The sequence below is a fragment of the Equus caballus genome, chromosome 11 (assembly GCF_041296265.1).
Source record: "Equus caballus isolate H_3958 breed thoroughbred chromosome 11, TB-T2T, whole genome shotgun sequence".
Taxonomy (NCBI): Eukaryota; Metazoa; Chordata; class Mammalia; order Perissodactyla; family Equidae; genus Equus; species Equus caballus.
In genome coordinates, this window is record NC_091694.1 from 30,815,750 (window position 1) to 30,840,978 (window position 25,229).

The 25,229-nt window shown below is 43.5% G+C and overlaps 1 protein-coding gene across 5 annotated transcripts in view; it reads left to right on the forward strand.

Annotated features, from left to right (window-relative positions):
* ANKFN1 (ankyrin repeat and fibronectin type III domain containing 1) overlaps positions 1 to 25,229 on the forward strand; it is a 371,662-nt gene that overhangs the window by 78,234 nt on the left and 268,199 nt on the right. The window contains exon 1 of one of the 5 annotated variants that reach the window (XM_070226373.1): positions 3,607 to 3,803. The exons of 2 other annotated variants lie outside the window; for them this stretch is intronic. In XM_070226373.1, coding sequence (XP_070082474.1) covers positions 3,783 to 3,803 — 21 coding nt within the window. In that variant the 5' untranslated portion in view covers positions 3,607 to 3,782. Of the gene's footprint in view, positions 1 to 3,606; positions 3,917 to 25,229 lie in introns of those variants that run through there. 2 more of the 5 variants (XM_070226370.1, XM_070226371.1) reach the window with 2 other exon arrangements.

The window sequence follows — 25,229 nt, forward strand, 5'->3', positions numbered from 1 at the left end:
CCAGCCTCCCTGCGCTATAGGAAGATTGCAGAGGATTGCCTCTGGAGCTGTCCAGCTCTGAGTTGGATGGGAGCACAGATCAATCCCATCTCCAGCCGCTTCAAATAAACCACATCTCCTGAGGAGTTAGGTCTTCCATTATCTTGCTTTCTCTTCTTTTATATCCAATCACTGGCGCACCTTCTCTTTCTCTGAGTAACACACTGATATCATTTATGGCTCTGCCCTGTGACCCTGTGGATGTTTTTACATAAGTTTTGTCATCTGGATTATTGATGACAGCTATATACCCCTGCCTGCAGATGCCTACGCTCAAATTCTGGAAAGTTCCACATAAGGCAGAGGTTACAAAGTGGCATCCCATGACCTAGATATGGCTCACCAATATATTTTGTTTGTCCTATATGTAATGCTTGTTAACATTTTGAACCAATATTTTTAAATTAGGAAATTTCACACGTTTCCATATTTCCAACTTCTCTTTAAAAAGTAAAAAGCTCTGACAGTCCTAGGCTACAATGCCACATGTCAGTAAGCAGCTGAAGCTGAGTTACTACTGCTCCCTTTACATATAGCATTTTGTCTCTATTTTGCCACAGTTTCCATCACTCCCTAGTGCCTGATACAAGGCCCACTGACCTCATTTACCTCACTTATCTGGCCCCTCCAGGCATTTAATTTCAAGACCCCAATGTACAATAATACCATTCGTTCTGATAGAAGTTAGTCTGTGAATAGAAAGCATGATTGCACTTGAGTGGTAGGTACAGCTAAATTTTAATTCCTTCTTCCTTCTTCGATGTCTTCTTATCCTAATTACATTCTCTCCCCAAAATTCACAGCCCCTCATGGTGAATGCTGAGCATCAAGGCATTACCCCTTCCTTCCAGTGTAGCACAACATAATTCCAGGTTAGCCTCCTTCCACCAAAACCCTCATTCCATGATGCCTTACTCATAGCTCCTGGGCATGTGCAGAGAGGTCTCAAAAGTTGATTTGGGGTGATATCAGTGACATTGCCATCACTTGGGTCACACTTCAGCAGAGGAAAATGCAAGAGAAAGAATGCGGTGAAATGAAAACTTCTTTGAGTATTTTAGAGGGGGTGAGACACTGGGAAAATGAACGGAGTCTCTGAGGCAAAGTTGGGAAAGGCAGATCACAGAAAGCCTGAGAGACTGGACTTGATCTGAGGGCAATGGACAGATGTGGCAGCATCTTACTCTGAAGAGTGACATGAGCAGATGGAATGATCAGCCTGGAGAGATCACTCTGGGGCAGGATGGCAGGTGCACCGGAGGGGAGGGAACCTGAGGTCAGGAGAGTACTCTGGAAAATGTGAGGGGGCGTTTCGAGACTGAGAGTCTAGGCCTATCTCTGCTCACTCAGTATGCAACTCTGGGCCTCAGTCTTCATCTGTGGCGCTCAGATGCCCTGAAAGCATTAGTCTATCTCTTTGGCAGAGACTTTCTTGGCTCCCAGCACTTTCATCCTGCTGTTTCCGTTAGGACAGTGCAGTCAGGACAGGACTCTGCTCCTTTCGGTTGGGATCTTCCTCTGGTTGACGTTGATGATGTAGATCATGCAAAGTATGTTCTCTGTCAGCGTCCCCTAGAGAGAATGACAGGGAAACCTGGACCCAGATATCCCAAAGTGATAAGAATGTCCAAAATGCTGTTTTTGTGTTTGTGCGCCAGTTTTAACTTGTGTATTTTGATAGTGGGTTCTGATGCATTTAGATTAGTCTTTTTGTAAAAGAGAAGTCACATTACAGAGACTGGAAAGCATTGTGATGGAGCTGTTTCCAGCACCTTCTACCACTAGGTAACATGTCCTTTACTAAGGCTTCTTTAGAGGAGACAGGCTGAAAAAAAAAAGGGCCTTGACAAAAAGAAAGGAGCATGAATGCTGTAGGCCTAATGGGGCATGTTTGCAGCTCAGGGCTCCCAGGAGTTTACAGCCACAATCTGACAGACAAAACTACTGAGGGAGCTGTTTTTCATCTGTTAAGTAAATGCACTGCTTCTATTGCTCTGGGCTACACTTAGTGCAAATACACTTAGGTAATATTTAAGGACCCAGTCCTTCATCTTACATGGAGCTTACACTTTTCACAGGCAGATACTATACCTTCAACATCTCTTGAATCCTCCCTGGGGCCTAATATAGTTAACTCAATAAAACACTCACAAATGGACTCATTGCTCTTCAATTCTTGAGTGTCTATATCATGCACCTACTATGTAATAGACATCTTACCAGGTGTAAGAGACTAAAAAGGAGTGACACATGGTGTCTTCCCTCAAGGAGATGATGTTCTGGTAGAGGGCCATCCCTGGGATCATATACAAGGCACCAATGGCTAAAGCAGTGTGATAAGTATTATGGAAGATCTTTAAAAAGTGCTCTGGAAGCTGAGCTTGGGGATGGTGATGGACAGTTCCTGGAGCAACTGATGCCAGAGCTGACATGCAGAAGATGAGTAATATAAGAATTTTACCATCTTGCAGGGAAATATATGTATATGTATGTGCACGTGTATATGTACATGTATGTGTGTGTGTGCATGTATAGATTTTTCTTGGTACTTCACTGTAACTCAGTGTGAACAGCCTCACTCCATGTTTAGCCCAGACCAGATAACAGAGGTGACAGTTACTGTTTCTCTTTGCTTATTTGCTATTTTCTCCTATTGGACAGCAACACTTGGATAAAGACTTCCTTTGAGTTCTCTACTTTAAAAAAGCAATTAGACAGGTACTGGGCTCTGGGCTCATGTTTCTCCTCTACCACCGTCAGTCGTGGGTCCACAGGTAAGTCACATCCTCTCAGCTTCAACTGCTCCATCTGTCCAGTATTCATTCTCCTACCTTGCTGGAAAGCCAAGACACTGAAAACAAGTCACTCTTCAACAACCATGCAGCAGACAGCAGACAACAACAGGCAGCAGACATTTTATTGAGCACCCACACTGTGCCAGGCACTAGGCTAGTAATTCAGGTCCATCCAAACTCCTCCAACTACCGTTCAACCTGGTCTGCCCTTGACCAATGGGTTTCAAAAGAAGCATGCACAAAATGTGCCTCCTTCGGCACAGTCCCTAAGAGAATTTCTTCTGAAATTGTAGGGCAAAGGAGAACATGCCTGACCATCCACACCATACTATCATCTCCCAGCCAGGCCCCACCAGACTTCTAGGAGACAGCCAGAGAGCTCCTCCAGCCAGTCCAGCAGGCAAAATAATCCAGTCCAAAGCTTCAACTAAGCATCTTAACTAAATAATTGTTTATATGATTAATGTTCAGCATCTGCTGAAAGAGCCTGAGACACCCCCTTTTTACCCTCCAGCCCCCCCCCCCCCCCCCCCCCCCCCCCAGTCTCCTTCTCTCTGTCCTTCCCACTCTGTCTCCTCTGGGATATAGATTTGAATCACGCTCCTTTCAGGGGCACAAAAGCCAACTCAAATCTGATTGCAGCATCGTCAATGAACTTATTCCCTCCCCCGGAGGTGCCTCCTAAGACCATGTTTTTCACCATTTCTTTCCTTCTTTGAAAGCGATTTCTTTGTCAGAAGCATGTGCGGCCCTTCCCCTCCCTCTGCTCTTGACCCTGTGCAGCGATTTGGCCACTCCTGGAGCCAGGCCGCGGGAGAGGCGGCCATTCCTAGCCTCCCCGGACAAAGAGGGTTCCCTTGGCAACGGGAACCGTGTGGAGGTTCGAGAAAGGGTTTCCCTCCACCCCCCAGATTCTCTTTCAACTCAAGAGCTTACCCTCCGTCTCTAATGGAGTCGTCTCTAACCAGGGTAGGAAAACAACAGTTCTGAATATCAGTAATTGGCGTTTGGAGACCATTGTTTTGCATGCAACAGGCAGGAAACTGTGAGGAGAGTGGGTGAGTGAACTCGGGCGCGAGCTGGTGAGCATCCCGGCTCGGGAGAGCTGGTTTCGTTTCTGTACACAGGCAAGTCTTGATCCCAAGGAGTTTGGGACTGTCAAGTGTGTCTTAATCTTTTGGGAGGTGGGACAATGGGGAAGGATGGAAGGGGAGAAGCTTCTAGAGGCAAGTTTTTACCTTGTTTTCTGGTTTCTCTTTTATCCTAGATTTTTTACTTATGTAAGTACAGAGAAATCAGGAATTGCTTGTTTCCGTGTTAAGGTCAGTTCCTCCTCCTTATTTCTGCCAATGCACGTTCGCCTTGGCTTTCTTTCTCTCTCCCTCTCCCTCTCTCTCTCCTTTCCCTCTTTCCCTTTCGCTCTTTTTGGACTTTATTGTCATGATGATGGAGAAGAAAGATTTGTTCTAAAATCCAGAGTGAACTTTTCTTGAAGGAGGTCTTCTCTGAATGGCTGAGCCAGGGCAAGGCACAGTTGGGACTAATTGGCATGTCCCCCTACTGATCCTGCAGGTTGTGTGGGTTTTTGAATCCCTGTCACTGATCCAGGTCGGTCCAGAAGACCTCAAATGTGCCTTTGGTTGATGGAGGGAATGTCTGTTATTGACTGAGTTAATAGTAATCAAAAGTTTCTACAATAATGCAGAAGTTTATCGTTGGAGCTGGGCTGAGGGCCGGGTAGGGGATACTGAGTGGGAGAAATAATTCAGCTCTTTTCATTTCACACTAGGACTTCACAGTAGGTGAGAACTGTGTTGAAAAGGCTTCTGGAGAGTGGCCCTCCAGCTTAAGGTCTTTGAAAGAAGCAGAGATTTGTGAAGATAAAGGATGAAAGGTAGAAGCCAGAGTGCCATTCAATTTTCCTTTCCTTTCCTTTCTTTTCTCCCTCCCTCCCTTCCTTCCTTCTTTCCTTCCTTCCTCCCTCTCACTCTCTCTCTTTTTTTCTTTTAAAAATTCATATCCAGAGTGAGGAGGCCTAAGCATAGCTGTGAGGAGGCTCTGATTAGGTGCTTTAAGAGTCTCTTTGAGGTTAAACTGATTACTGCATTCACCTTTTAATCAGTATTTCATACAAAAAAAAAAAATCTTCTCTCTTTTGTTCTGTGTTCAAACTTCTAGTCAACTCTTTGGGGACGGAGACTGTACTATTTTCATTGTGGCACTCCAGATTCTAACCAATTACAGGGCCAGCCACATTTTGCGTGTTCAATCAATGTTTGTAGAATTGAATTGATTCTTGAGTGAGCAGCCTGTGGTGTTACTGGCTAATCACTGTTACCATTTGTGGCATGGAGTGTGGAGCTAGGGCCAGTCTTGTGATTAGGAGACTTAGACTCTAGACTTGGGTGTGACATTCATTAGCAGTGGGACCTCCACCAAGCTATTTCAGTTCTCTGACCCTTGGTTTTTCATCCATCAAGTGACATTGTTTGGGTGAGAATAGTGTTTCCCCACCAAAAGTGCTTATCTAAAGTCTTCATGCTGCCCTTAAGCCTGGGGAGAAGAGGATTGGGGGGTGGAGGTGGCATGGGCAGTCTGGGCAGGAACAGCCCCTACAGAGAAGGATGGTACAGACAGTGGAGGAGGTAGAGCAAGAAGTGACTCCGAGATCTGCAGCTGGAAGACTCTCGGCCCTAGATGAGCTCTGAAATTCAGAGTCATGAGACTAATCTTTCCCTTTTTTGTGCCACCTCTCCTGTATTGGGTACTTTCCAAGGATGAGACAAAGTAATACTCTGATTTGTTCTGATACAGGCAAACAAGCTATCCTTCCTACAAAGAGGCTAGGGGACAAGGCTTCTCACTGCTGATAGACTTGAAACACCACTCAGAGTGGGGAGCAACTGCTCGTAAGCCAGCCACTCCAATATTTTCTTTCATTTACTCAAAAATCCACAGATAGTTATTGAAAGCCTATCAGGTCAGGCACCATGTACCAATGAACAAGACAAATTCTTTGCCTTCACAATGCAGGAGAGAATAAGAAGAGGAAAAATACCAGATAAACATGATGTATTGCCTGGTGTGATAGTTGCTACAAAGAGAACTAAAGCAAGGTAAGGACACAGAGAGTGATGGGTGCTAGTATTTTTTTTGGATAGAGTGGTCAGGAAATTTCTCCTTGAGGAGGTGACACTTAAGTTGAGGCATCAATCAAGTAAGGGAATGAGTCATCCTGATACTGTGAGAATAGCATCCCAGTCTGGAGAACCACAAGTACAAAGATCTTGATGTGGGAGTCTGCTTGGCATGTTTAAGGCAAAGCAAGGTGCCTGGGGCCGGAACAGAGTAAATGAAGAAGAGAGGAGAGGGCAGAAATGTTGGAGTGTGCTGGCACAGATCACTGGGACCTCATAAACCATAGTAAGGACTCTGGGCCTACACCATCCTCCTCACTTAATAGGAGTGGCTTTATTTTATCCAAAGTGTGATGGGAAGTCATTGGACAGATTTTCACGCGGAAGTGATAAAATGTGACCACTCCAGCAACTGTATAGAGAATACTGTACTAGAGAAAACATCTACGACATGGTTGGTAGGGGTGAAGGAATTGAAAACTAAGCAACCTACATGGGAAGCCCCATGGTGTATGGGAAACTGAGTGTGGTTGGATGGACCTGGATTTGGATTCTGACGTTGTGATCTCCCCATTGTGTAACTTGGGCCAATTATTTAGCGCCCCTGATCTCTGTTTCCGCATCTATTAAAGAGGGATCATGTTACCTACTTTGGTGAGTTGTGAAGATGAAAGAAGAGATATAAAATATATGTTGTATGTTATCTCATAGCAGATGCTCAAAATGATAGCCATTATTGTCAATACAAATCCCATGGCCTTTGCACTGTTGGCCAGGGATCAGAAAGACAACTGAAGGCGGCAGGCACCTAGCCAATCTCACACTTTACCTTCTTTATGCCACACTCCTTCTGGAAGGAGTGAGAGGTGGGGAAAGCTGAGGTGAGGTGACTTGCCTAAAGTCATTTAGCTGGTTAAGGTCAGGGCTGTGACTGGGGAGCAAGTTCTTTATTCGTGCCTAGTATTCTTTCTTCTACATGAGAAGTCAGCAAACTATGACCCCACAGGCTGAATCCAGCTTATCCTTTGTTTTTTTAAATAACATCTTATTGGAACACAGCCAGGCTCATTCATTCATGTACTGTGTATGGCTGCTTTAGCGCCAGGACGGCAGAGTTGAGTTGTTGCAACAAAGTCCATGTGGCCTGCAAAAGCTAAAATATTTACTCGCTGACCCTTTACAAAGTTTGCCAACCCCTGATCTACCCCATTCTGCTCCCTTAACTGGAATGGTTTTATTGCATTTAGCTTAGGTATCACCAACTAAGAAAGGGATGCCCTCTCTAGGTCTCTAAAACAGCAGGACTGAGGGATTCTCTTGGGGAGGGCACAGTCTTGGTGGAATAACACAGCAAGTGACCTCAGGCCACTGGAAGCCAGCAGAAGAGAGGAACACTGGGCACCTAGGGAGGACAGAAAAAGGAGAAGTTGAAGACTCTGAACAAAGGCACATTGGTAGGGAGGAAAGGAATACTAAATCCTTACCATCAGCTATTTCAGACCCCAGAGACAGCTATCTAAAATGGAGGGGGAGGAAACACGAGAGCTCAAGAAACAGCAGGTGCAGCAGCTCTATCTGACCACCTCAGCTGGAAGGTGCACTGATGACTGGGTCTCTCTGGGACGTCTATCAGGGAGCAGCGAGACCCCAGGACATATCACCTTAGACCCCCAGGTGACCGTCGCCATCATCCTGGGAAACAATGCTTGCTTATTCTCAAATACTACAGCTCAAATTCTTATGGTCCCACCTGAAGGCTCCTCCTTTCTCTGTCAAGGCTTTAGGAGTGTGTAGGGACTATGTGTCTTGCCAGGGACTATTTCCTTGCCTGGCACTCAAGAAGGCCATCGATTGGCTTCATTTCTCTTTGATCTCCAAGTTCCCACTGATACACTTAATAGACCCTTTTACTTGGACTCTTCTGCCTATAAACCTACTGAAGCATTCAATCTCAGCAGGTAATTATTTACCTACTTCAAGATTTGAATCTTGTGTTTGAGAGTACATTTATAGATGTAAACCTATAGGTCAGAAAGCAGTGGCAGCCTCGCTTGATTGGATGTGTGGAATCTGAGCTGGAGCTTCATCCTTAGGTGTTCCTCTCAACTCCTGGTTTCAGACTTCAGCCTGTTGCCGTAAGCAGTGGAAACTGGGTTACACAGTTCTTCAACTCCAGGTAATATAAATACAGTACCATGTATTTCTTGGCACTCTTAACTTTCCAACCAGCCTACATGGAGAACACCCCAGCTTTTTGGAATGCTAAATAATTCACCAGACCCATCAGCCATGGTGTTTCAGAGCTCGGTAGGCTCCTTCCACTGATCCAATGAACAGATGTGCTAATTTTTCACTTGCTCGAAATGCTTCAGCCATTTGAACACCATGGACTTGGGAATTGGATCAGCCATGCAGTGTCCTGACACCCTCACTACTTCACAGACTAAGCAACTCTCCTCACGTACACCTCAAGGGTTATCTTGCCTAATTCCTAGAAGCAGTTCAGTAACTGTGAGATCAAGTGGCGTGACAGCTCAATTCCAACATGGGCTTGCCCTCTGCACTCAAGACCTTTTTAAAAAGAAAAGAAAGAAAACTTTCTTAGACTCAATCAACTATCCTTTCCCTTTCTTCTTCCACATTTGTGCTTAGATGTGGTTAGGGCCATTGCAGAAATGGTTAAGGAAACTATAGCAAAAAGCCAACAAATCCAAAACACCGCAGGCTGGTAGCAGAGCAAGACTTCATTAAGCCACTGGGAGCTCTAGGCAAAGCAAGTGGAACCAGAACAGCTCCTGCCTTTCTGGAGGTTCCCATCGAAACAAGAAATTGCTGAAATGACTTGAGCTAGCTAATTCCAGTGGGTAAAGACAGACAGCTAAACAGCATGTGGAGAAGAAGGGAATGTCATAGAAGGAGCTCACACTAAGAATAAATGACTTTTTATAAGTGTGGTTAACTTCATTAAAACTACAAAACACACCATGCACTTTCCCCCCTAAAATAAAAGCTTTGAGAAAGTTTGATCTGCCTCACATAGAAAGCTACAGAAAAGGGATGTATCTGTGAAAGCTGTTAAAATTATGACCATATTTCAAGTATAATAGTCATCAGGAATATTTAATGCCATCAGAAGTAAACTGATATGGAATTGCTGTATTTAAATCAATTTAATAATTTGAGTTGCCTCATTAAAAAGACTCCCTCGCACTCTTATTTATGGAAAATATCCATCTACTATCATCTAGGAGCAGTCTAGGCAAAAAAAATAAAAAGGAAGAAGAAGATGAAATGGGCCAATTTCGTTGAATTCTGTCTAGTGTGACAATTTTCCTGTCTCCCAAGTGAAAGTAATCATTCACTTTGTATTTAATCTATAGCCAGAAAAATGATATTCCATGCTAAGAATGACATTTTGTGTCATGTTTAGTTGGGATTGGAACCAGCTGATTGAACTAGCTAAGATGTTGCCCTTCTGAATCAGCCTTGGAGATGTAATGACCTAATATCCATAATTAAGAATGGGCCATCTATCACACAGCCCTGCCCTGTCCCTAGTCTGATTTTTATTTCTGCGTATCACCGTTGGCCTGAGCAGATGGTGCTTCTGTGAGTTCTCAACATTTCTTCAGCAACTCTTAAATAAATATGAGATTTATAGCATTATCTTTGTCCAGCCAGCATGTATTTCCCCAGATATAATTGTGTTCCCATTTTATATGATGTTGACGAGTAGTAACTGTTGGTGTTTCTGTGCTATGTGATTAAAGCTAGTAGTGCGTGAGAGCGTCCTTAGGATTGAGTTCTCTCTAACCTCCCTCTTTCCAAGACACACACATTAATAATTCTTTAGCGTCAGTTGTTACTGTTTTTCTTGAACATTGTCATTTTTGCAGTCTGATGAAAAGCTTTTGCATTTGGGGTTGGGGTAGTATTTTTGTTTATTGTACAGGAAACTGGAAGGGCAGAAAGAACAGGGGGACTGTTAACTTCTCTGCATGTTGTCATGCACGGATGATAATGGAAAGAGAATTTTGAAATTATGAGATAGAAACTGAGGACCAGAGGGGAGGAGTAATTAGAAGATTTGGCCAGAGGAGGTGGAGGCAGGGCGGAGGGCAGGGCAGGGAGATGGGAGGGGTGGGCCATCTGGTGTTAATCTCCTGCTGTGTGTTTGCAGGGTGAAATAGAGTACTTTGTCAAGGTACAGTCTGCTTTTGCAGACACAGATGGAGCAAAAGGGAGATTAATACATGTGGTTCTAACCACCTTTCATATCTTTACAGCTAAACATTATTTATAGAAATCAATTAGTCCTCTGTCTCTGCAATTTTATTATGAGGCTCTGTCCAAGTTTCTGGCAAGCTCTTTAAGAGGATGATTGATGGTAAACTTTCAGAATGAATAAAAAATGAACCCTCTCCTAGGAATTGGTGTAGTGGAGAGAAAGGTAAATGATAAAAATTACAAACTCTGCAAGTCACTAGGAAACTAATGTAGGATCAGTGTGGTCCTTGTTACACTATTTTTCCTTGCAGACTTCTTTCTTTCTTCCTCTCTCTCTTTCTGCCTTTTGCACAAGCACTCAGCTGCCTGTTTGCTATGGAAATTTTAGGAGAGCTTGATGCCTACAACTGAACTTGTGGGAAAGTAAAGGTTTATTCATTTACCAAGCTAGTAAATGCCACTTTGATTACTGATGCTCATACGAGATAAAGAATCCCAGGAAAAAATGGAACAGAGCTCTCATGTTTTGTCTTCTGGAAACTTTTATAAGAGATGGGGGCTGCCGATTGGCCTCTGTTAAATGAGTCTAGGAGCCAAGAAATGCTAAGTATAAAATCCCACTGCAGTGAATTCCATTGAAGATGCATATTGATTTATCCTGAAATTCTAGTCTTGGTGGTGTGCCACCAAAGCGCAACCCCCAGGCTCAGAAATGAAACAGTTATGATGCCTCGAATGTAAGGAAGGAATTATCAAAGAAAACAAAGCTCTAAACTCAGGAGACGACAGGAGACAGTGCATATGGCACACAGCTTCTAACTCCAGCGCCTTCAATCTGGGGCTGTGAGGTTATTCTGTTTCATTAGCCATTCTGAGAGGATAAAAGGGTGCTTTCGGCCTCTTTTGGATTGAGACGTTAGTGGTGGCAAAAGGCAAATGGAATTAGAGGGGATTTGAGTGCCATTTGAAGGACTATAAGGGATGCTTGGGGAAGTTAGGAAAGTTTCCTAACCTCAGTTTCCATCTCTTTAAAATGGGGATGATAATGATACCCACCTCAGAGATTTGCTGTGAGGATTAAATGGATCAGGTATTAAAGTGTTTAATGTGTATAAGCACAACAAATTCTCCTATGGTAGTGTGGTCAGGGTTAAGAGGATTCAGAACGACTTTTCCCCTTTTCTGAAGGTTTGGTGTTCAATATAGAATTTGTTCCTTTTGTTCATTGTATCTGAGGAGGCCCTAGTGAGTGCCTTCAGGGCAGACAAGCTTTATCTCTCTTCTGTACCCGACTCTACGTTACTTGATATGGGCCTTTGTACACAGCAGGTGCTAAATGAACACCTTCTGATTTAAAATTCCCTAAGTTTAGATGGGATTTTCTACCTACTTAATTTAAGCTGCCAATGTAAATCTATAAGGCTCTACATAAGTGCAGTTTAATAACATATGAAATATCTAATTTCTAAATAGTCAATAATTCCCCACATAACACAGAACATCTCCCAGCTTCCAGTTTGATAAAACCTACATAGGAGAATAAAAGAGAATGAAGCAAGGAAAGGATTTTAAATGAAAATTTTATGAACTTTTCTTTAAATTTCAATAGAAAAAAATTCCATGAAGTGATTTAGGAAAATAATTGCTTGCAAGCTATAGAAAATATGTCTTTATGACAAGATAAAACAGTTTATTAGAAGATTTGGAGCAGCTCTTAGATTCCACGAGAATGCTAAACAACCATGCTTGCAAAAATGCAGGATGCAGGCAGCAACACTGATTTGTGTAGCAGACACTATTCAGCAGCCTCATTGGTCAGCACCATGAATAAGCTTCTGTCATTATTTTCATCCTAGTTCCACTTAAGAGTCAAAGTCCCAGGAGAGAGTCTAATTGGCCTAACTTAGGTCATGAATCCACCTCACCACCAAGTGTAGGGTGAGGGTCTTATTTATAGTCCTATCGAGAGACCATAAAATGAGGCGAGGTCATTCTCCTAAAGGAAATCAGGATGCTGCAGCCAAACTAAAAGGGAACAGATGGCAGAAAATAAATGTTCACATTATAAACATACTAATATCTAGATATAACAAATATGCACACATATTAGTTTCCTGGGCTACCATAACAAGGTACCATAGGCCAGGTGACTTCAACCACAAAAACATGTCGTCTCACAGTTCTGGAGGCTAGAAGTCCAAGATCAAGATGTCCAAGATCACTTTAGTCCTTCTGAGGGCCTTGGGGGAAGGATCTGTTGCAGGTCTCTCTGCTTGGCTCCTAAATGGCCATCTTCTCCCTGTGTCTTCACGTTGTCCTCCCTCTGCACGTGTTTCTACCGAAATTTCCTCCTCTTATAAGGACTCCAGTCATATTGGATTAGGGCCCACCCTAGTGATCTTATGTTAATTTAATTACCTCTTTAAAGACCCTACCTTAAAATACAATCAGATTCTAAAGTACTAGGGTTAGGACTTCAACATATGACTTTGGTGGGGTGAGGTGACACAATTCAGCCCATAACTGCATGCTATAAACACGCCAATTTAATGACTTCATCAAATGAGTGGATATATCAATGAATTAACACCCAATGTGCCAAAGCATTTTTTAGTGAAAACGCAGTAATCGTTCAGCAAACTCTGAAGAGATCTTTGGTGTTCCAGATTGCTGGTTGAGCTAATCAGAACAGAGATAAACAGGTTTTCTCCCCTCCATTATCTCTCTTTTAAAAACATATTTGATCCTTAACTATAGAGTTACTATTGGGTACTACTGTAATACTACACATATTTCTTTGGGAAAGAGTTAAAAGTAGCAATGATAATATTACCTTTCTAATATTGAAAAAAATAAAATTAAAATTAAAACACATTTGAACCTTGACAAAAGAGAACTGGTAACCACTTTACATCTGGGATGCCAGTTTGCCTATAAAATTTCTCAGAGATTTTTCTAAGAGCAGAGCCAAGCAGAAATGACTCAGTATTACCTCCACTACACCTACAAATTTTCTTTTTGACTCTGGCCACTGTTTAGACCTGACGCTCCCCAGCCTTGAGCAATATACAAAGTAAATAACATTCATGTAGTGATGCAGAAAGCCCTGGCTGGATCCTGGGCTATTTAACTTGCTTCCTAAAACTCGCAGCTCTCAGGGTTTATGGTCCTATGATTCACATTTTCTCAACACACACATTTGTGGTCTTCTTTCATGACCAATGTCTCTTTTGCTAGACCTCATCCTCCATGCATGTTTCCTCGGAAAGATATACTCCACTGACCAAGGAACTAAGAGGTAGCTTGCTCCTGAAAGTTTAGAGGTAGTTTGTATTGTTTGCATCTTTGTAGGAGTGAGATGGCACTATAGTGCCATGAGACCTGGACATCGAAGGGCCTTTGTCCAGCCAGCTTTGCCTAACAGTGCCTGCCTGCCTTCTTCTTCGTTTGCAATGCCTGTGGCTATTAATCCACCAGGCTTAGAAGGAAAGCCACACAAACAAACAAGCTACCATTGAAGGCACCAGCTCCCATCTCTGAAGAAGAAATCATCTAGAAACTTAAAACAGCTTTTGTTTATTATTCTTTACTCAGCCTGTAGGCATAATGTGATGTGTTTTGTGGGGTGTATATGTGCTGGTGTTTGTACACAAAATCACAGAATTTGGATGACTCTTCAGCAGCAGTAGCTGGCATGACTTTGGTGTAAAAAGTGTTCTCCCATGTGTATCAAACAGTAAAAATTTGGACTCCAAGACCTCTCATAATCTGTCTCCCACCAACAACTTTTTATTCCCCTCCTCTATGGCCACACACTCCACTCACCACGCGTTCCACCCTCTGTACCTCTGCATCTGCTGCTCTCTCTGCCCCAGGAGACCTCCATCATGCCTCGCCCCCTTCTAAATCCTAGTAATTTCTGATCATGTTTTGCATCTAAGCCCAGACAACAGATCATCTGGGAATCCTTCCCTGCTCACTTCTCTGCTCCGTGGTCTCAGTCAGATACCCCTCCTCAACATCCCATAGTACCCTGTCCATTGGCACGGTATCTGGCCTCATGCTGTATCATAATTTATTGTTAGTTTGTCTGTTTCTGCCCAAACTGTGAGATCCTTGAGGGTGAGGACTGTATGTGTCACCTCTTATTCTCCAGTTCCTAGCACAGTACCTGGCACATGACAAATATTTAATGGCTAGATGAATAAATTAATTAAAATGAAAAAAAGGGGAACACTTGGAGACACAGCTTTCTTAATATCAACAATCTTGATGTTCTGAAAGCCTCTTTATTTGAAAGTACCAAAGTCCCTTTAGTATGGATGAATGCCCCCCAGACTCAAGTTGAAAATAGTCTGTGATCCCCAAGTTTTTCTTGGGGCCTCATATTACAAAGTTCAGCCCATTTCTCAGGATAATGCATCAATTTGCTTCTCAATAGAAATCTGTTCTGTCAGTTAAAAATACTCAGTGGTGGTAACTATTGCACAAGCCACAGTGGAAAAGAAAATCTAGTATGGACTGCCAAAATTATAGCCTGCTAAGAAGAAATGGTAATATACATAATATGTTCATTATTATGGTGTAGTGAAAAGTACACTGGACTTAGAGCCAAAAGGCCAAGGTTCAAACCTGGTCCTCACCGTTTGCTACTTGGGTGGCACTGGGCAAAGTTAGCTAATGTTTCAGAGCCCACCTAACTTGATTTTCATCAAATGAAATGAGGTTCACTCAAATTACCTTATGAAATTTAAGTTCTGTGTCAACATGATGGAATGAAAATTTATATTGCTTGAGTACCTACTATGTGCCTGTCATTCAGTTAAGCATTTTAAAGATGAGTAAACCCACATGCGGATTTCCCCCAAAGTCACATGGGATCTGTCTCTTTCTGTTCCATCACATATTATCATTCTCAAGTTCATGGCTTAATACTTACAAATATTTTTTAGAAAATATTTCAAAATTACCCAGAGAGTGAGTGTTCCATGACATTATAATCGCTATTATCTAGACTGTTATTCTATATTATATAGACCATTATATTGGCCACTCACTACTCTAAGTATGATTTTATTTGAATGAGATAGGGTGTTTCCTATGTCTCATCTCCTTGTCAAGTGAAGTAGATTTGCCAAAAAGATACAAATGACTGTTGTCTGGATAATGTGCCCTACATACCCAAACTTTTCAGAGTCCTAGTGGAATCTATAAAATGCCTGTGCCAGCAGTCAGTACCACATGCCCTCTTGTTGCCTCTGAATCAGCTGTGTGGGATGCTTGGCGTCAGACAGCTCAAACATTCAGATGTTGGACTCATTTTTTAATTTCCATATGGGTATTTGGCACTCAGAGAAACAGCTAACTTCAGCCTGGAATACAGCATCCAAGGATTGTTTAAATTTAGGATTAGTCTGGGCTTTCTAGGGGGAAATGTTCTTTTCAGCATCACTTTCTAGAACAGTGATCTGATCCTGTTTATGAACAGCATTGTCAGTATTGTTAACAACAATAAGAATCGTTTCTCCTCTGTTGTAATCACACTTGTTCATCCTTTTTCCCTGCATTGCCCTCATTCAGGCCCTGTTACACGACTCCTAATCCTACTTTGGAATCCACCTAATACTTTCCCTACCTCTGCCTTCTATATGTCAATCTGCGTAGCACACCCTCACCAGTCTACCTGCTGAAAGACTTACAGAGCTTCCCTCTCACCTACACAAGAGTTCAAATGCATTAGCTTTTCCCAGAATTTGATGCCTAGTTTGAAGAGAAAAAGCACAAGACAAGAAATCAGGTGGTCTTTGCTCTAGTTCTGGTTGTGCCACAATCGAGCCATGTGACCTTGAAAGAATTGCTTTCCCTCTCTGGATCATAGCTTCCTTGGATGTGAAATGAAGTGATCGGACAAGATCAGAGATGCCAGATGAGTGGCATTCAGGCACCATTCCTCTCCTCTAGTGCCCTTGGAGTTCATCGTTCATCAATCCTGGCTTTTGCCCACTGAGCGCTAATGAGCTTCAGCATCATCCACGCAGTCACTCGCAGCAGACCAGAGTCAACCCTTCAGGTCAAAGCCCCTTAGCTTCCCTGGATGGGATGAGCTCTGAGATTGCTTCCTGCTCTAACATTCCACAGTTCTACAGTCTTCTTTCCATCTTACCCCTCTCCTGCTCCCTACACAAAGCCCACACTGTGGCCAACAGCATTTTGAACATTTCCTCCAAATGTGTTTGGAACATTTTAGGCCACTGGAATGCCCTTTCACATCACAGTCTTCAGCCAAAATCCTACCCATCCTACAAAGCTCAGGTGAGCTCCACTCTCCTGTGAAACCTTTGCTAGTAACCCCAGCTGGAGGTGATCATGCCCTCCACTCCTGAATCTTCATAATAGTTCTTCATTCACTTATAAGAATAAATTGAGGACAAACTCTCTATCACCTCCTTGACCTTTTTGACTGCTGTATTTAATATATTTGTGTAGCTTTCTTAGCCCTTACTAGACTATAAACTCCTGTAATTTAAAAACAGACAAACTATGTTCAAATTCTAGTTCTTCCTCTTAGTTGTGAGTCCATACACAAGTCCCTGAATCTCTCTAATTCTTGGAGAGCCTCCACTGCATGCCCAGCAACTAGCACAGTGCCTGGCACATCCTAGAAAATCAATAATCATTTGTTTAACAGAAAGAAGAAAGGAAGAAACAGACATACAGAGAGAAATTTACTAAGACCTACCTGATAGGCTTAGTGAGTTAAATGAGCTTAGAGTTAAATGAGGATGTACACACACACACACACACATAATATTTTATATGTAAACTTTGAAAACCTTGCCACAAACGTTAAAACATGAAATAAAAACATGTAAGTTATCATTATCAATAATAACAGATAAAACATTGATTGAGTGCCACTTTTGTGACAAGAACTTCACATAATTTGGAAGCTGGCGTGGTGTGGTAAAGCAGTGCAAGCTTTGGAGCCCAGCTAAACCTGTGTTCATAGCTCTGCTCTTCCACTTTGGGTGACTTTGGGTGAGTGATCTGACCCCTCAGAACCTTCATTTTCTATATTAGGATAAACTACATGGTGCAGTAACAACTCTAGAATCTCTCAGTGGTTTAACATGACAAAAGTTTCTCACTCATGCTACATATCCATTGCAGGCGAGCGGGAATCTCTGCTCCATGCAATCATTCAAAGACCCAGGGGGTGGCGACTTCATTATCTTGCAGCTATGTCATCTGGAACAATGGAATTTCCAGCGTTACAGCAGGGGAAGAGAATGGAAGTGCTCACACCAGCAATTAATGCCCCAACACGAAAGTAGCCTCTGTGACTTCTAGTCACAAGCCCATCCTCAGTGGGCCTGGGAAGTACAGCCTTCCATGAACTCAGAAGGAGAGATGAACTACACATTGGTGACCATTAGAAATGTCTGAGGAGGATAATAATGAGTACTCTGTAGGACTCTTGGGAGAAGTGAACATAATAACCTCCCCGAGCCTATAAGACAGGCCTTCAGCAATTGTTGGTGCCTTTCCCCTTTTCCTCCTAAGGAACTGGGACAAATTGTCTATATATTATTGTTCCTTTTCCATTTCAGACTCAAGTCTACTCGTAGTACTCAAGAAATATTTACTAAATAACTTTAATAAGACATTTGTAATTATTTTTCATAAGCTATCTTAAATCCACAGGAAATGTTCTTTTGTGGTTATAGAGTGATAATCAATTGCAAGACTAATTTGTTTTGGATAATTGTTATATCTAGAATATCCAGCGGCATCAAAGCACTCGCTTTTATTTTTTCTGGTCTTGGTTCAGTTTGGTTTGATTTTGTTTCCTCACAGAAACTTTCACAATTCAGACAACTTATTGACAAGCCTGTATTTCATTGTTTTTATAAGGCATCTTGTCAGCATGATCATGTTGCTTTTATACAGCTGCCAATGTCCTTCTTCTTCCCTTCCAACAAAATCCAGACTTGGTTCAGGCACCTTCCTCACTGTCTTGCAGCCATGCCCTGGACCCCACTCTAGCTCCAGAGGAGAGCCCGAGTGATTTAAAGAGACTTCCTTTCCTGTGACTAGCTCAGGAAGGAGTTTGTGCCCAAGTTTGCCCCATGAAACAAGAGGGGAAGTGTGCTGGGTGGCTCGTGGGGAAGATTTTCTCACTCTTGAGAGAGACAGAGAGGGAAAGAGAGATGCCACTTCTTTTCCTCTGTTGGGTTGGATGTGACTCAGGACTGAAGTCCACAAAGAGATGCGAAGAGGAATCAGTCAGCCCCAGAGGTTGCTTTCTCTGTTTTGTGAGATGATAAACTGCTCGTTTTTTAAGCTAATTTGAGTCAAGATTTTCTGTTACTTCCAGTTGAAAGTATCCTAACTGAAACTAACGCCATTATCTATTAAAATTAACTCATTCATTAAACCAATAAGAGAACCCACCAGGCTGGCTGTTTGGGAAACAGTGATGACCATGTCAGAAACAGCAGCCACCCTCACGGAGCTGATAGTACTGTAGGGAAGAGAGTCATTTGCCAAAAGCCTGCCGTCTGTGATCCGCCTTGTTTCAGTAAATGACAGAGCCATCTTGCAGTTGAGCTGCCTAGAAAACTTGGAGACATCATGGACTCCTCTTTTTCTTACATTATTTACCCAGTCTTTCAACAAATACACTTGACCACACTCTCAAAATCTATTCAGAGTTAATCAACTTCTCACATCCTCCTCACTGTAACCATCCGCGTCCCAGCTACGTCACTTCTCCAATGGCTGACTGCAAGCTACTTCTCCATTTGTGTATAAATGACTGTTGTCTGTCCTACTAACCAGAGCTGCTTCTTTTAGGGAGGTGGAGGCCTATTTGGAGAGGTTGAGGAATGAATGGGTAAGTGTGGATAGCAGGCTTTAGACGATTATTTCTAGAATTTTCACTGTGAAGAAAAATAAAGACATGGTTACCTTTGTGGAGTGGTGGTCTCAAGGGAGTCTTGTTTGGTTTTTGTCTCAATAGGGTAACAACAGAACCTGCTAGCATATTACTGAGATTGATCCAGGAGAAAGAGGAGGGGTGTTTGGAGATGTAAGAGAAAGTGGGAATAAGTAATGCTCCTGAAGAAAAGCAAAGGGTCGACATCCAGAATCTATGTGGTGGCCTGGCCTTGCATCAGAGGATGGCTGTGTTTCCTTCATAACAAAAGGAAAGGAGAGAGGAAGAGTGCAGAGGTAGGGAGGTTTGTGGACCTGGCAGGAGAAATAGTTTCCATTTGGGAGTTCTTAATTTCTTCATGAAGTATGAGGCAGTACATCCACCAAGAGCGAGGAGAAAAGGGTAGAAGGCTGTAGGATGGGCGGGAGACTTGAGGAGAGCAGAAAAGTAAAATAAACAATGACTAGATTGGCAGAGCAAGCTTCTTGGAGATCCCTGGGGACATCGCCAAGCCATGTTGAAGGCTTAGCTTGAAGGTGATGAGAACAAATCGATGGTAAGAGGGGCTGCCCTGTTGTCCTGCTCCGGTGGCGAGTGTGCGCCCTGTTGGCAGCCTTGATGATGAACCCTGAAGATGCTTAGGCTGGGAGACAGCAGGGAGAGCAGGGCTGCTCCGCAAGGCAGCTCTTGGTAATCCTAATAGAATTGGCTCATTGATTTTGGTCAATCTAACGATCTCTTAGGACGCTTAGACTGCAGAGACTGTGTTAATTAGAAAGAGGCCCTGATCAGACCAACCTGGAAAATCCATGTAGATCAGTGTCAACCATGCTGAGGAGAAGAAATTTTTCAGGCCCGCATTCTGGCTCCTGAGAGTTTGCTCCTGTTCTGAGCCCTGGGGATTCAAATGCCTTCCTTGCTCCATCTTGAAAAACAAAAATTGAAGTATCTTCAAAAAATGATCTTGGAGGTCAAAGAAAATAATGATTAGTGAAAGCACCCATTCATTCATTCCTCCAACATTTATTGAGCTCCTTCGCTACTCCATGTGCTACTAAAGATTCAAGGAATAAAGCAGGCTCCCTTTGGCTACAGGACTACCTGCCCAGAGGGAGACAGATACCTAAGCAAATAATCAGCCATGTGAATACAGAAGTAGTTGTAAGAGCTACGAGAACAGAGGAACAAGTGACAAAGTCTGCTAGAGGTTGCTGGGATGTTTGAGCTGGGAGGGTCATTACGAAGTGTTGGGATTTGTATAAGGCAATTCTTTGTGAAATGTCCTAAAATATCATAACATCCCCATATTTATCTTTCTTGTTACCTGCCCCTACTACCACCACACACACTTCCCTGTTTCCTCATGTCGATATAAGTCCCCGGAAATAAGAATAGCTTCTAAACTTATCTTCTGCCTCTGGAAGGGAATGGAGAGCAGGAGGAGTTCCTGAGAACTAAGTGTTGTGGGGGCTGCACCCCAAGGAAGAGATTTGCAGGAAAAAGAAACTCAGAGACCCTCAAGGAAGCATGTCTGACACCAGGAAATGTGCTAGATGAAAAATGGCCTCTGGGGCTTCACTGGGCGGCCTCCATTGGAAAGCAGAAATACCCAAAGCATTGTCTTCTGCCCTTTGTACTGTTCTCTCCTTTGCTGGAGGTGAGGGGCTAGTGTTGCAGAGACGGGAGTGAGTGGTTTTGATTCATGCCTGCGAAGGAGCAACGTGCGAATGGGAATCCTGTCTCCAGCATTAATTAGCCTAGAGGACAGGGCAAGAGGCTGTTTTTCCCTCTGACCTAAGCAGCACCTTCTACCCCAGTAGACTCTGCAAACCAGTGGTCTGTGGCAATGGTTATAACAGCAATGCAATGAGCAGCCAGTGGCGTTCCAGGAAGTTGTATTGTTTATCCCCAAACTACCTCTCCATTTGTGTGTAAATGAGTCGCATGATTCATTTTCCATAAACAGCGTGGATGAACACAAGGGGAAAAAATCCAAACGCTGAGGACTGGCATTTCACTTTGTGGAAACTGCCAAGGAAAAGTTATTTTCTTCATTTTGGCATCCCTCTGAGAAGAGGCCAAGTCTCTGAAACAAAAGATTGTCCACAGCTGGGGCACATCACCCGAGTCTGGGTCTTCACACGGACCCATTAAGACTGTCCAGGCACAGATGTCAGCACGGATGAGAAGACAGGAAACAGCGGGGTAACGTGTGATTGAAATGCAGACTCTACCCAGACTAACACTGAGGTCTTGAGGAGGAAACTTCCAGGAGGCAGAGCTGGAAAAGGAACCAAGGAGGAGGGTCTCTGCCCTGGTTTTGCTATTTGTCACTCTGAAATTTAACCTCCCTAATCAAGATCTTCCAGAATTGGACCTCCAGCATCCTTTTGTATTTGTTATTACCAGAAATAATAATAGCTGCCTTAGTCCACTCAAGCTACTGTAACAAAGTACCATAGACTGGGTGGCTTACAAATAACAGAAATTTATTTCTTACAGTTCTGGAGGCTGGGAAGTTCAATATCGAGGCATTGGCAGATTCAGAGTTTGGTGAGCACCCCCGTCCTGATTCATAGACAGCCTCTGTCCTCACATGGCAGAAGTGGGGCCAGAGAAGTCTCTGGGACCACTTTTATAAGGGCACTGATTCTATTCATGAGGGCTTTACCCTTATGACCTAATCACCTCCCAAAAGCTCAATGTCCAAACACTGTCACATTGGGTGTTAGGATTGAACATATGAATTTTGGGAGACGAACATTCGGTCTATAGCAACAGAAAAAACAAAAATGACTCTGGTTTTAATTGCATGCTTACTATATTCTTGTCACATCATGGCATTTTATATTGATTATCTATTTATCTATACTCTCTGTTATTCTGAAAGGTAAGTACTATTATCCTTATTTTACAAGTGAGAAAAATACCTCTTAATCTCATTAAGTAACTCTTAGCCCCTAATCAGACACCTAACCATAGCAGAACTTGATTTCAAAACCACGTCTATCCGATTTAAAAGAATGGGTCCTTCAGCAGAAGCCATAGTACATCATTCCTTTACTTTTTAACTTTAGGGAGAATGGTATACTCCTCATTTGCTCCAAAACTCCTGCAGTTTCCTTCCTCTGCATCATGATAGTAAGCAGTATCTTCCTCCCACACTTTCACTTATCTGATTCTTAATTATCATGCCAAATGAAACGTCAAGACATCACCCTGGGAAGAACTGTATCTGGCAGATTCAGGACCAGGAAGCAGTAAACAAGTGACAGACTCAATCTGATGCAAAAGGCAGGACCATGGAAGCCTCTGAGGTCCATGCGAGAAGGTGGCAGTGAGAACCCTAGACCAGGATGTGGCATGTGCCAACTCAGAGACCTGAGGCTGAAACCAAGGTTGGGAACCAGGGGCACTGTCAAGGAATTGGAGACAGGAGCACAGGCACATTTGCTGGGACAAGCTGTTTGGCTGGGCAAGTCCATCTGGGGCTTCTGGAAAGTGTGTGAGAGGGAGCGCTTCCTCAGCTGGCCCCTGTCCCATGCTTAAAGGCACTACCTGACACCTTTTATCACTGGTCAGACAAGGCCCAATTCAGGAAGTTGTCTATAACCAGGCCAACCAAGAGGGACAGGTCCTTCCTCTGAGCGCTTATAGCATCTGTTGTCTGCACCACACATTTAGCTCCTGGCAAACACTGCCCTGTGTAGTTAGTTTTTAGTCCCCACCACTGTGATAGAAGGTCCTAGAGAGCAGGAGCTGCCTCACTGGGGTTTATATAACCAGCATCTAATTGAGAATCTGGCCTAGAGCAGGAACACCAATTACAAATGTTGATCAGCTCACTTCACCAGTTTCCCTAGGCCTCTATCTGATCCCGAATAAAATCAGTGGAATTGGGTTCTTCACCAGAATGGGTTGGGAATTAATCAACGTTTTATCAACGAGCTCTCACAATCCCAGTTTTAGAATAGTGTTCTCAAACGTTAGTGCACTCGTGCATCTGGCCCTCTGCCACCTCTTGGTTCTCTCCTGTGACCCTCCGCACGTCTCCAGGGCTCTGCCGTGTTGCTCCTCATGCACTCTCTGCCTTCAGCCTTCACTTTACTTGCTCACTCTGCTCAGAATGTGTTTCCCCCAGATAGTGGCATGGCTCACTTCCTCACCATTTTCAAATCTTTGCTTAACTAATATCACCTTGACCTTCCTACAACCAATTGTATACCGATTTTATATCTGTACTTCCTTCTCCTTTTTATTTCCTCATAGAACTCAGCACTCCCAGTTTGCCATATACTTCACTGTCTCCTCTCACTAGAAATCCCAGGAGGGCAAAGACTTCTGTGTATTCCTTACTGCTGTATATCCAGCACCTAGAACCCTGCCCAGCTCAGAGAAGGCACTCAATAAATATTTGGTGAATGAATAAACATAGAAGAATCACCTGGGAACATGAAAATACAGATTTCTGGGACCTGCTACAGAGATTCTGATCCTGAATATTAATTACCTGGCTGACATTCTCTACAACCTTCCCTGAATGCTCCTTCTTCATCAGGGCAGACCCCTCCCTTCTTTCCCCTAAACCCCTGAGTCCTGGAGAACAGCAGGTGAGCTAATATCTCTCTGTGCCACCTGCCAGGTTCCTCTGTGCTGGCTGCTCTGTCTGGTGCAGTTGTCGCCTGCCAGGAATCCTTGGGTCAGCCTGACATTGTGGGCAGTGTGGTTGGGAGGAGAGGACTGCCTTCTTTTCCTAGAGGCTGTCATCTCTTTGCCCTCCCTAGTGCATTTCCTGGGCTGGCCCGAGAGCCCGTTGCCCACTGGGCAGTAGTCCTTTGCCAGCAGTCCTTCAAGGCTTGTGTGTCCCCTCAGCCCTCCAGTGACACTTGTCTGCAGAGCCTCCCGGCAGCTCAGCCAGGGGACACTGGAGCTGATGGCATTGGGAATCCCTAGCAAGTGTACAGGGCAGTCACGTCATGGGATAGCTGGACTAGAGAAGGGAGGAGAGGTTGAGGTTGGCTTCTAAACCCCTAAAGCACATGATCTTTTTGTATTATTTTTTATTTTTCCTTTTTCTCCCCAAAGCCCCTTGCTACATATTTGTGTATTTTAGTTGTGGGTCCTTCTAGTTGTGGCATGTGGGATGCCACCTCAACGTGGCCTGACGAGCAGTGCCATGTCCACACCCAGGATCCAAACCAGCAAAACCCTGGGTTGCCACAGTGGAGCGCGCGAACTTAACCACTCAGCCACGGGGCCAGCCCCAGCACATGATCTTTTGAGTGAATTGCTTGAGGCCTCCTCAGTTAGACCTGATGCAATTATTTGCATTACCCTCCTTGTGAGTCTTTCTGTGCCCTTGGGACGGCCTGTACCCCTTCTCACCGTCATCTTTGGTGATTCATGGTTGATTTCTGCCGTGTGGATCAGCTGTTCTTTCCTGTTAAGGGTCCTATAATTAGACAGAGCACAAGACCTGCAGATTCTTGCTTAGATTTTGCCCAAAGAAGTCTCCAGGGACTCTCAGACCCCTGTCTACCCCCTCTCAAATCTATTCATTTACTCTCAAGTCAGAGAACAAAGATGAACAAAGATTGATCTCCCCAGTCAACTCCCCCGCTTCATCCTTCCCTCCCGCAGACTGAATGTCCAGGTTTGAAAGCCAAACTTAACCCTGGGGATTTAGCAGCTGGTGGCAGGGGTGGGTTTTACTCAGCTCCAAATGAGTCTATCAGGCACAGAAGCTTCAGTGGACCTTCTTTATTTTTTGGTATTAAGTAGGAGGGAGTTAATTATCTCTCTCTGTGCCATAATTTCTTCTCCTTTCCCCTGACCACCCCCACCCAGCTTTTGAGGTGAAGACTAATAAGAGAAAGAAAATCTGTATCCACATTTGTATTAAACAAGTATTTTCAAGTTTTTAGACCCAGACTACTTTCTATCACTATTCTCTAAGAAAAACTGGGGTTTCCTGGTGTCTGCAGGATTCTAGCTACACAAAGAAAGGTACCAAAATATGTGTCCCATAATTTTTTTGTCCTTCATGTTGTCATTTTTGGTCTAGAAAACGTGCTAAAGATAAGACAGGGTAGA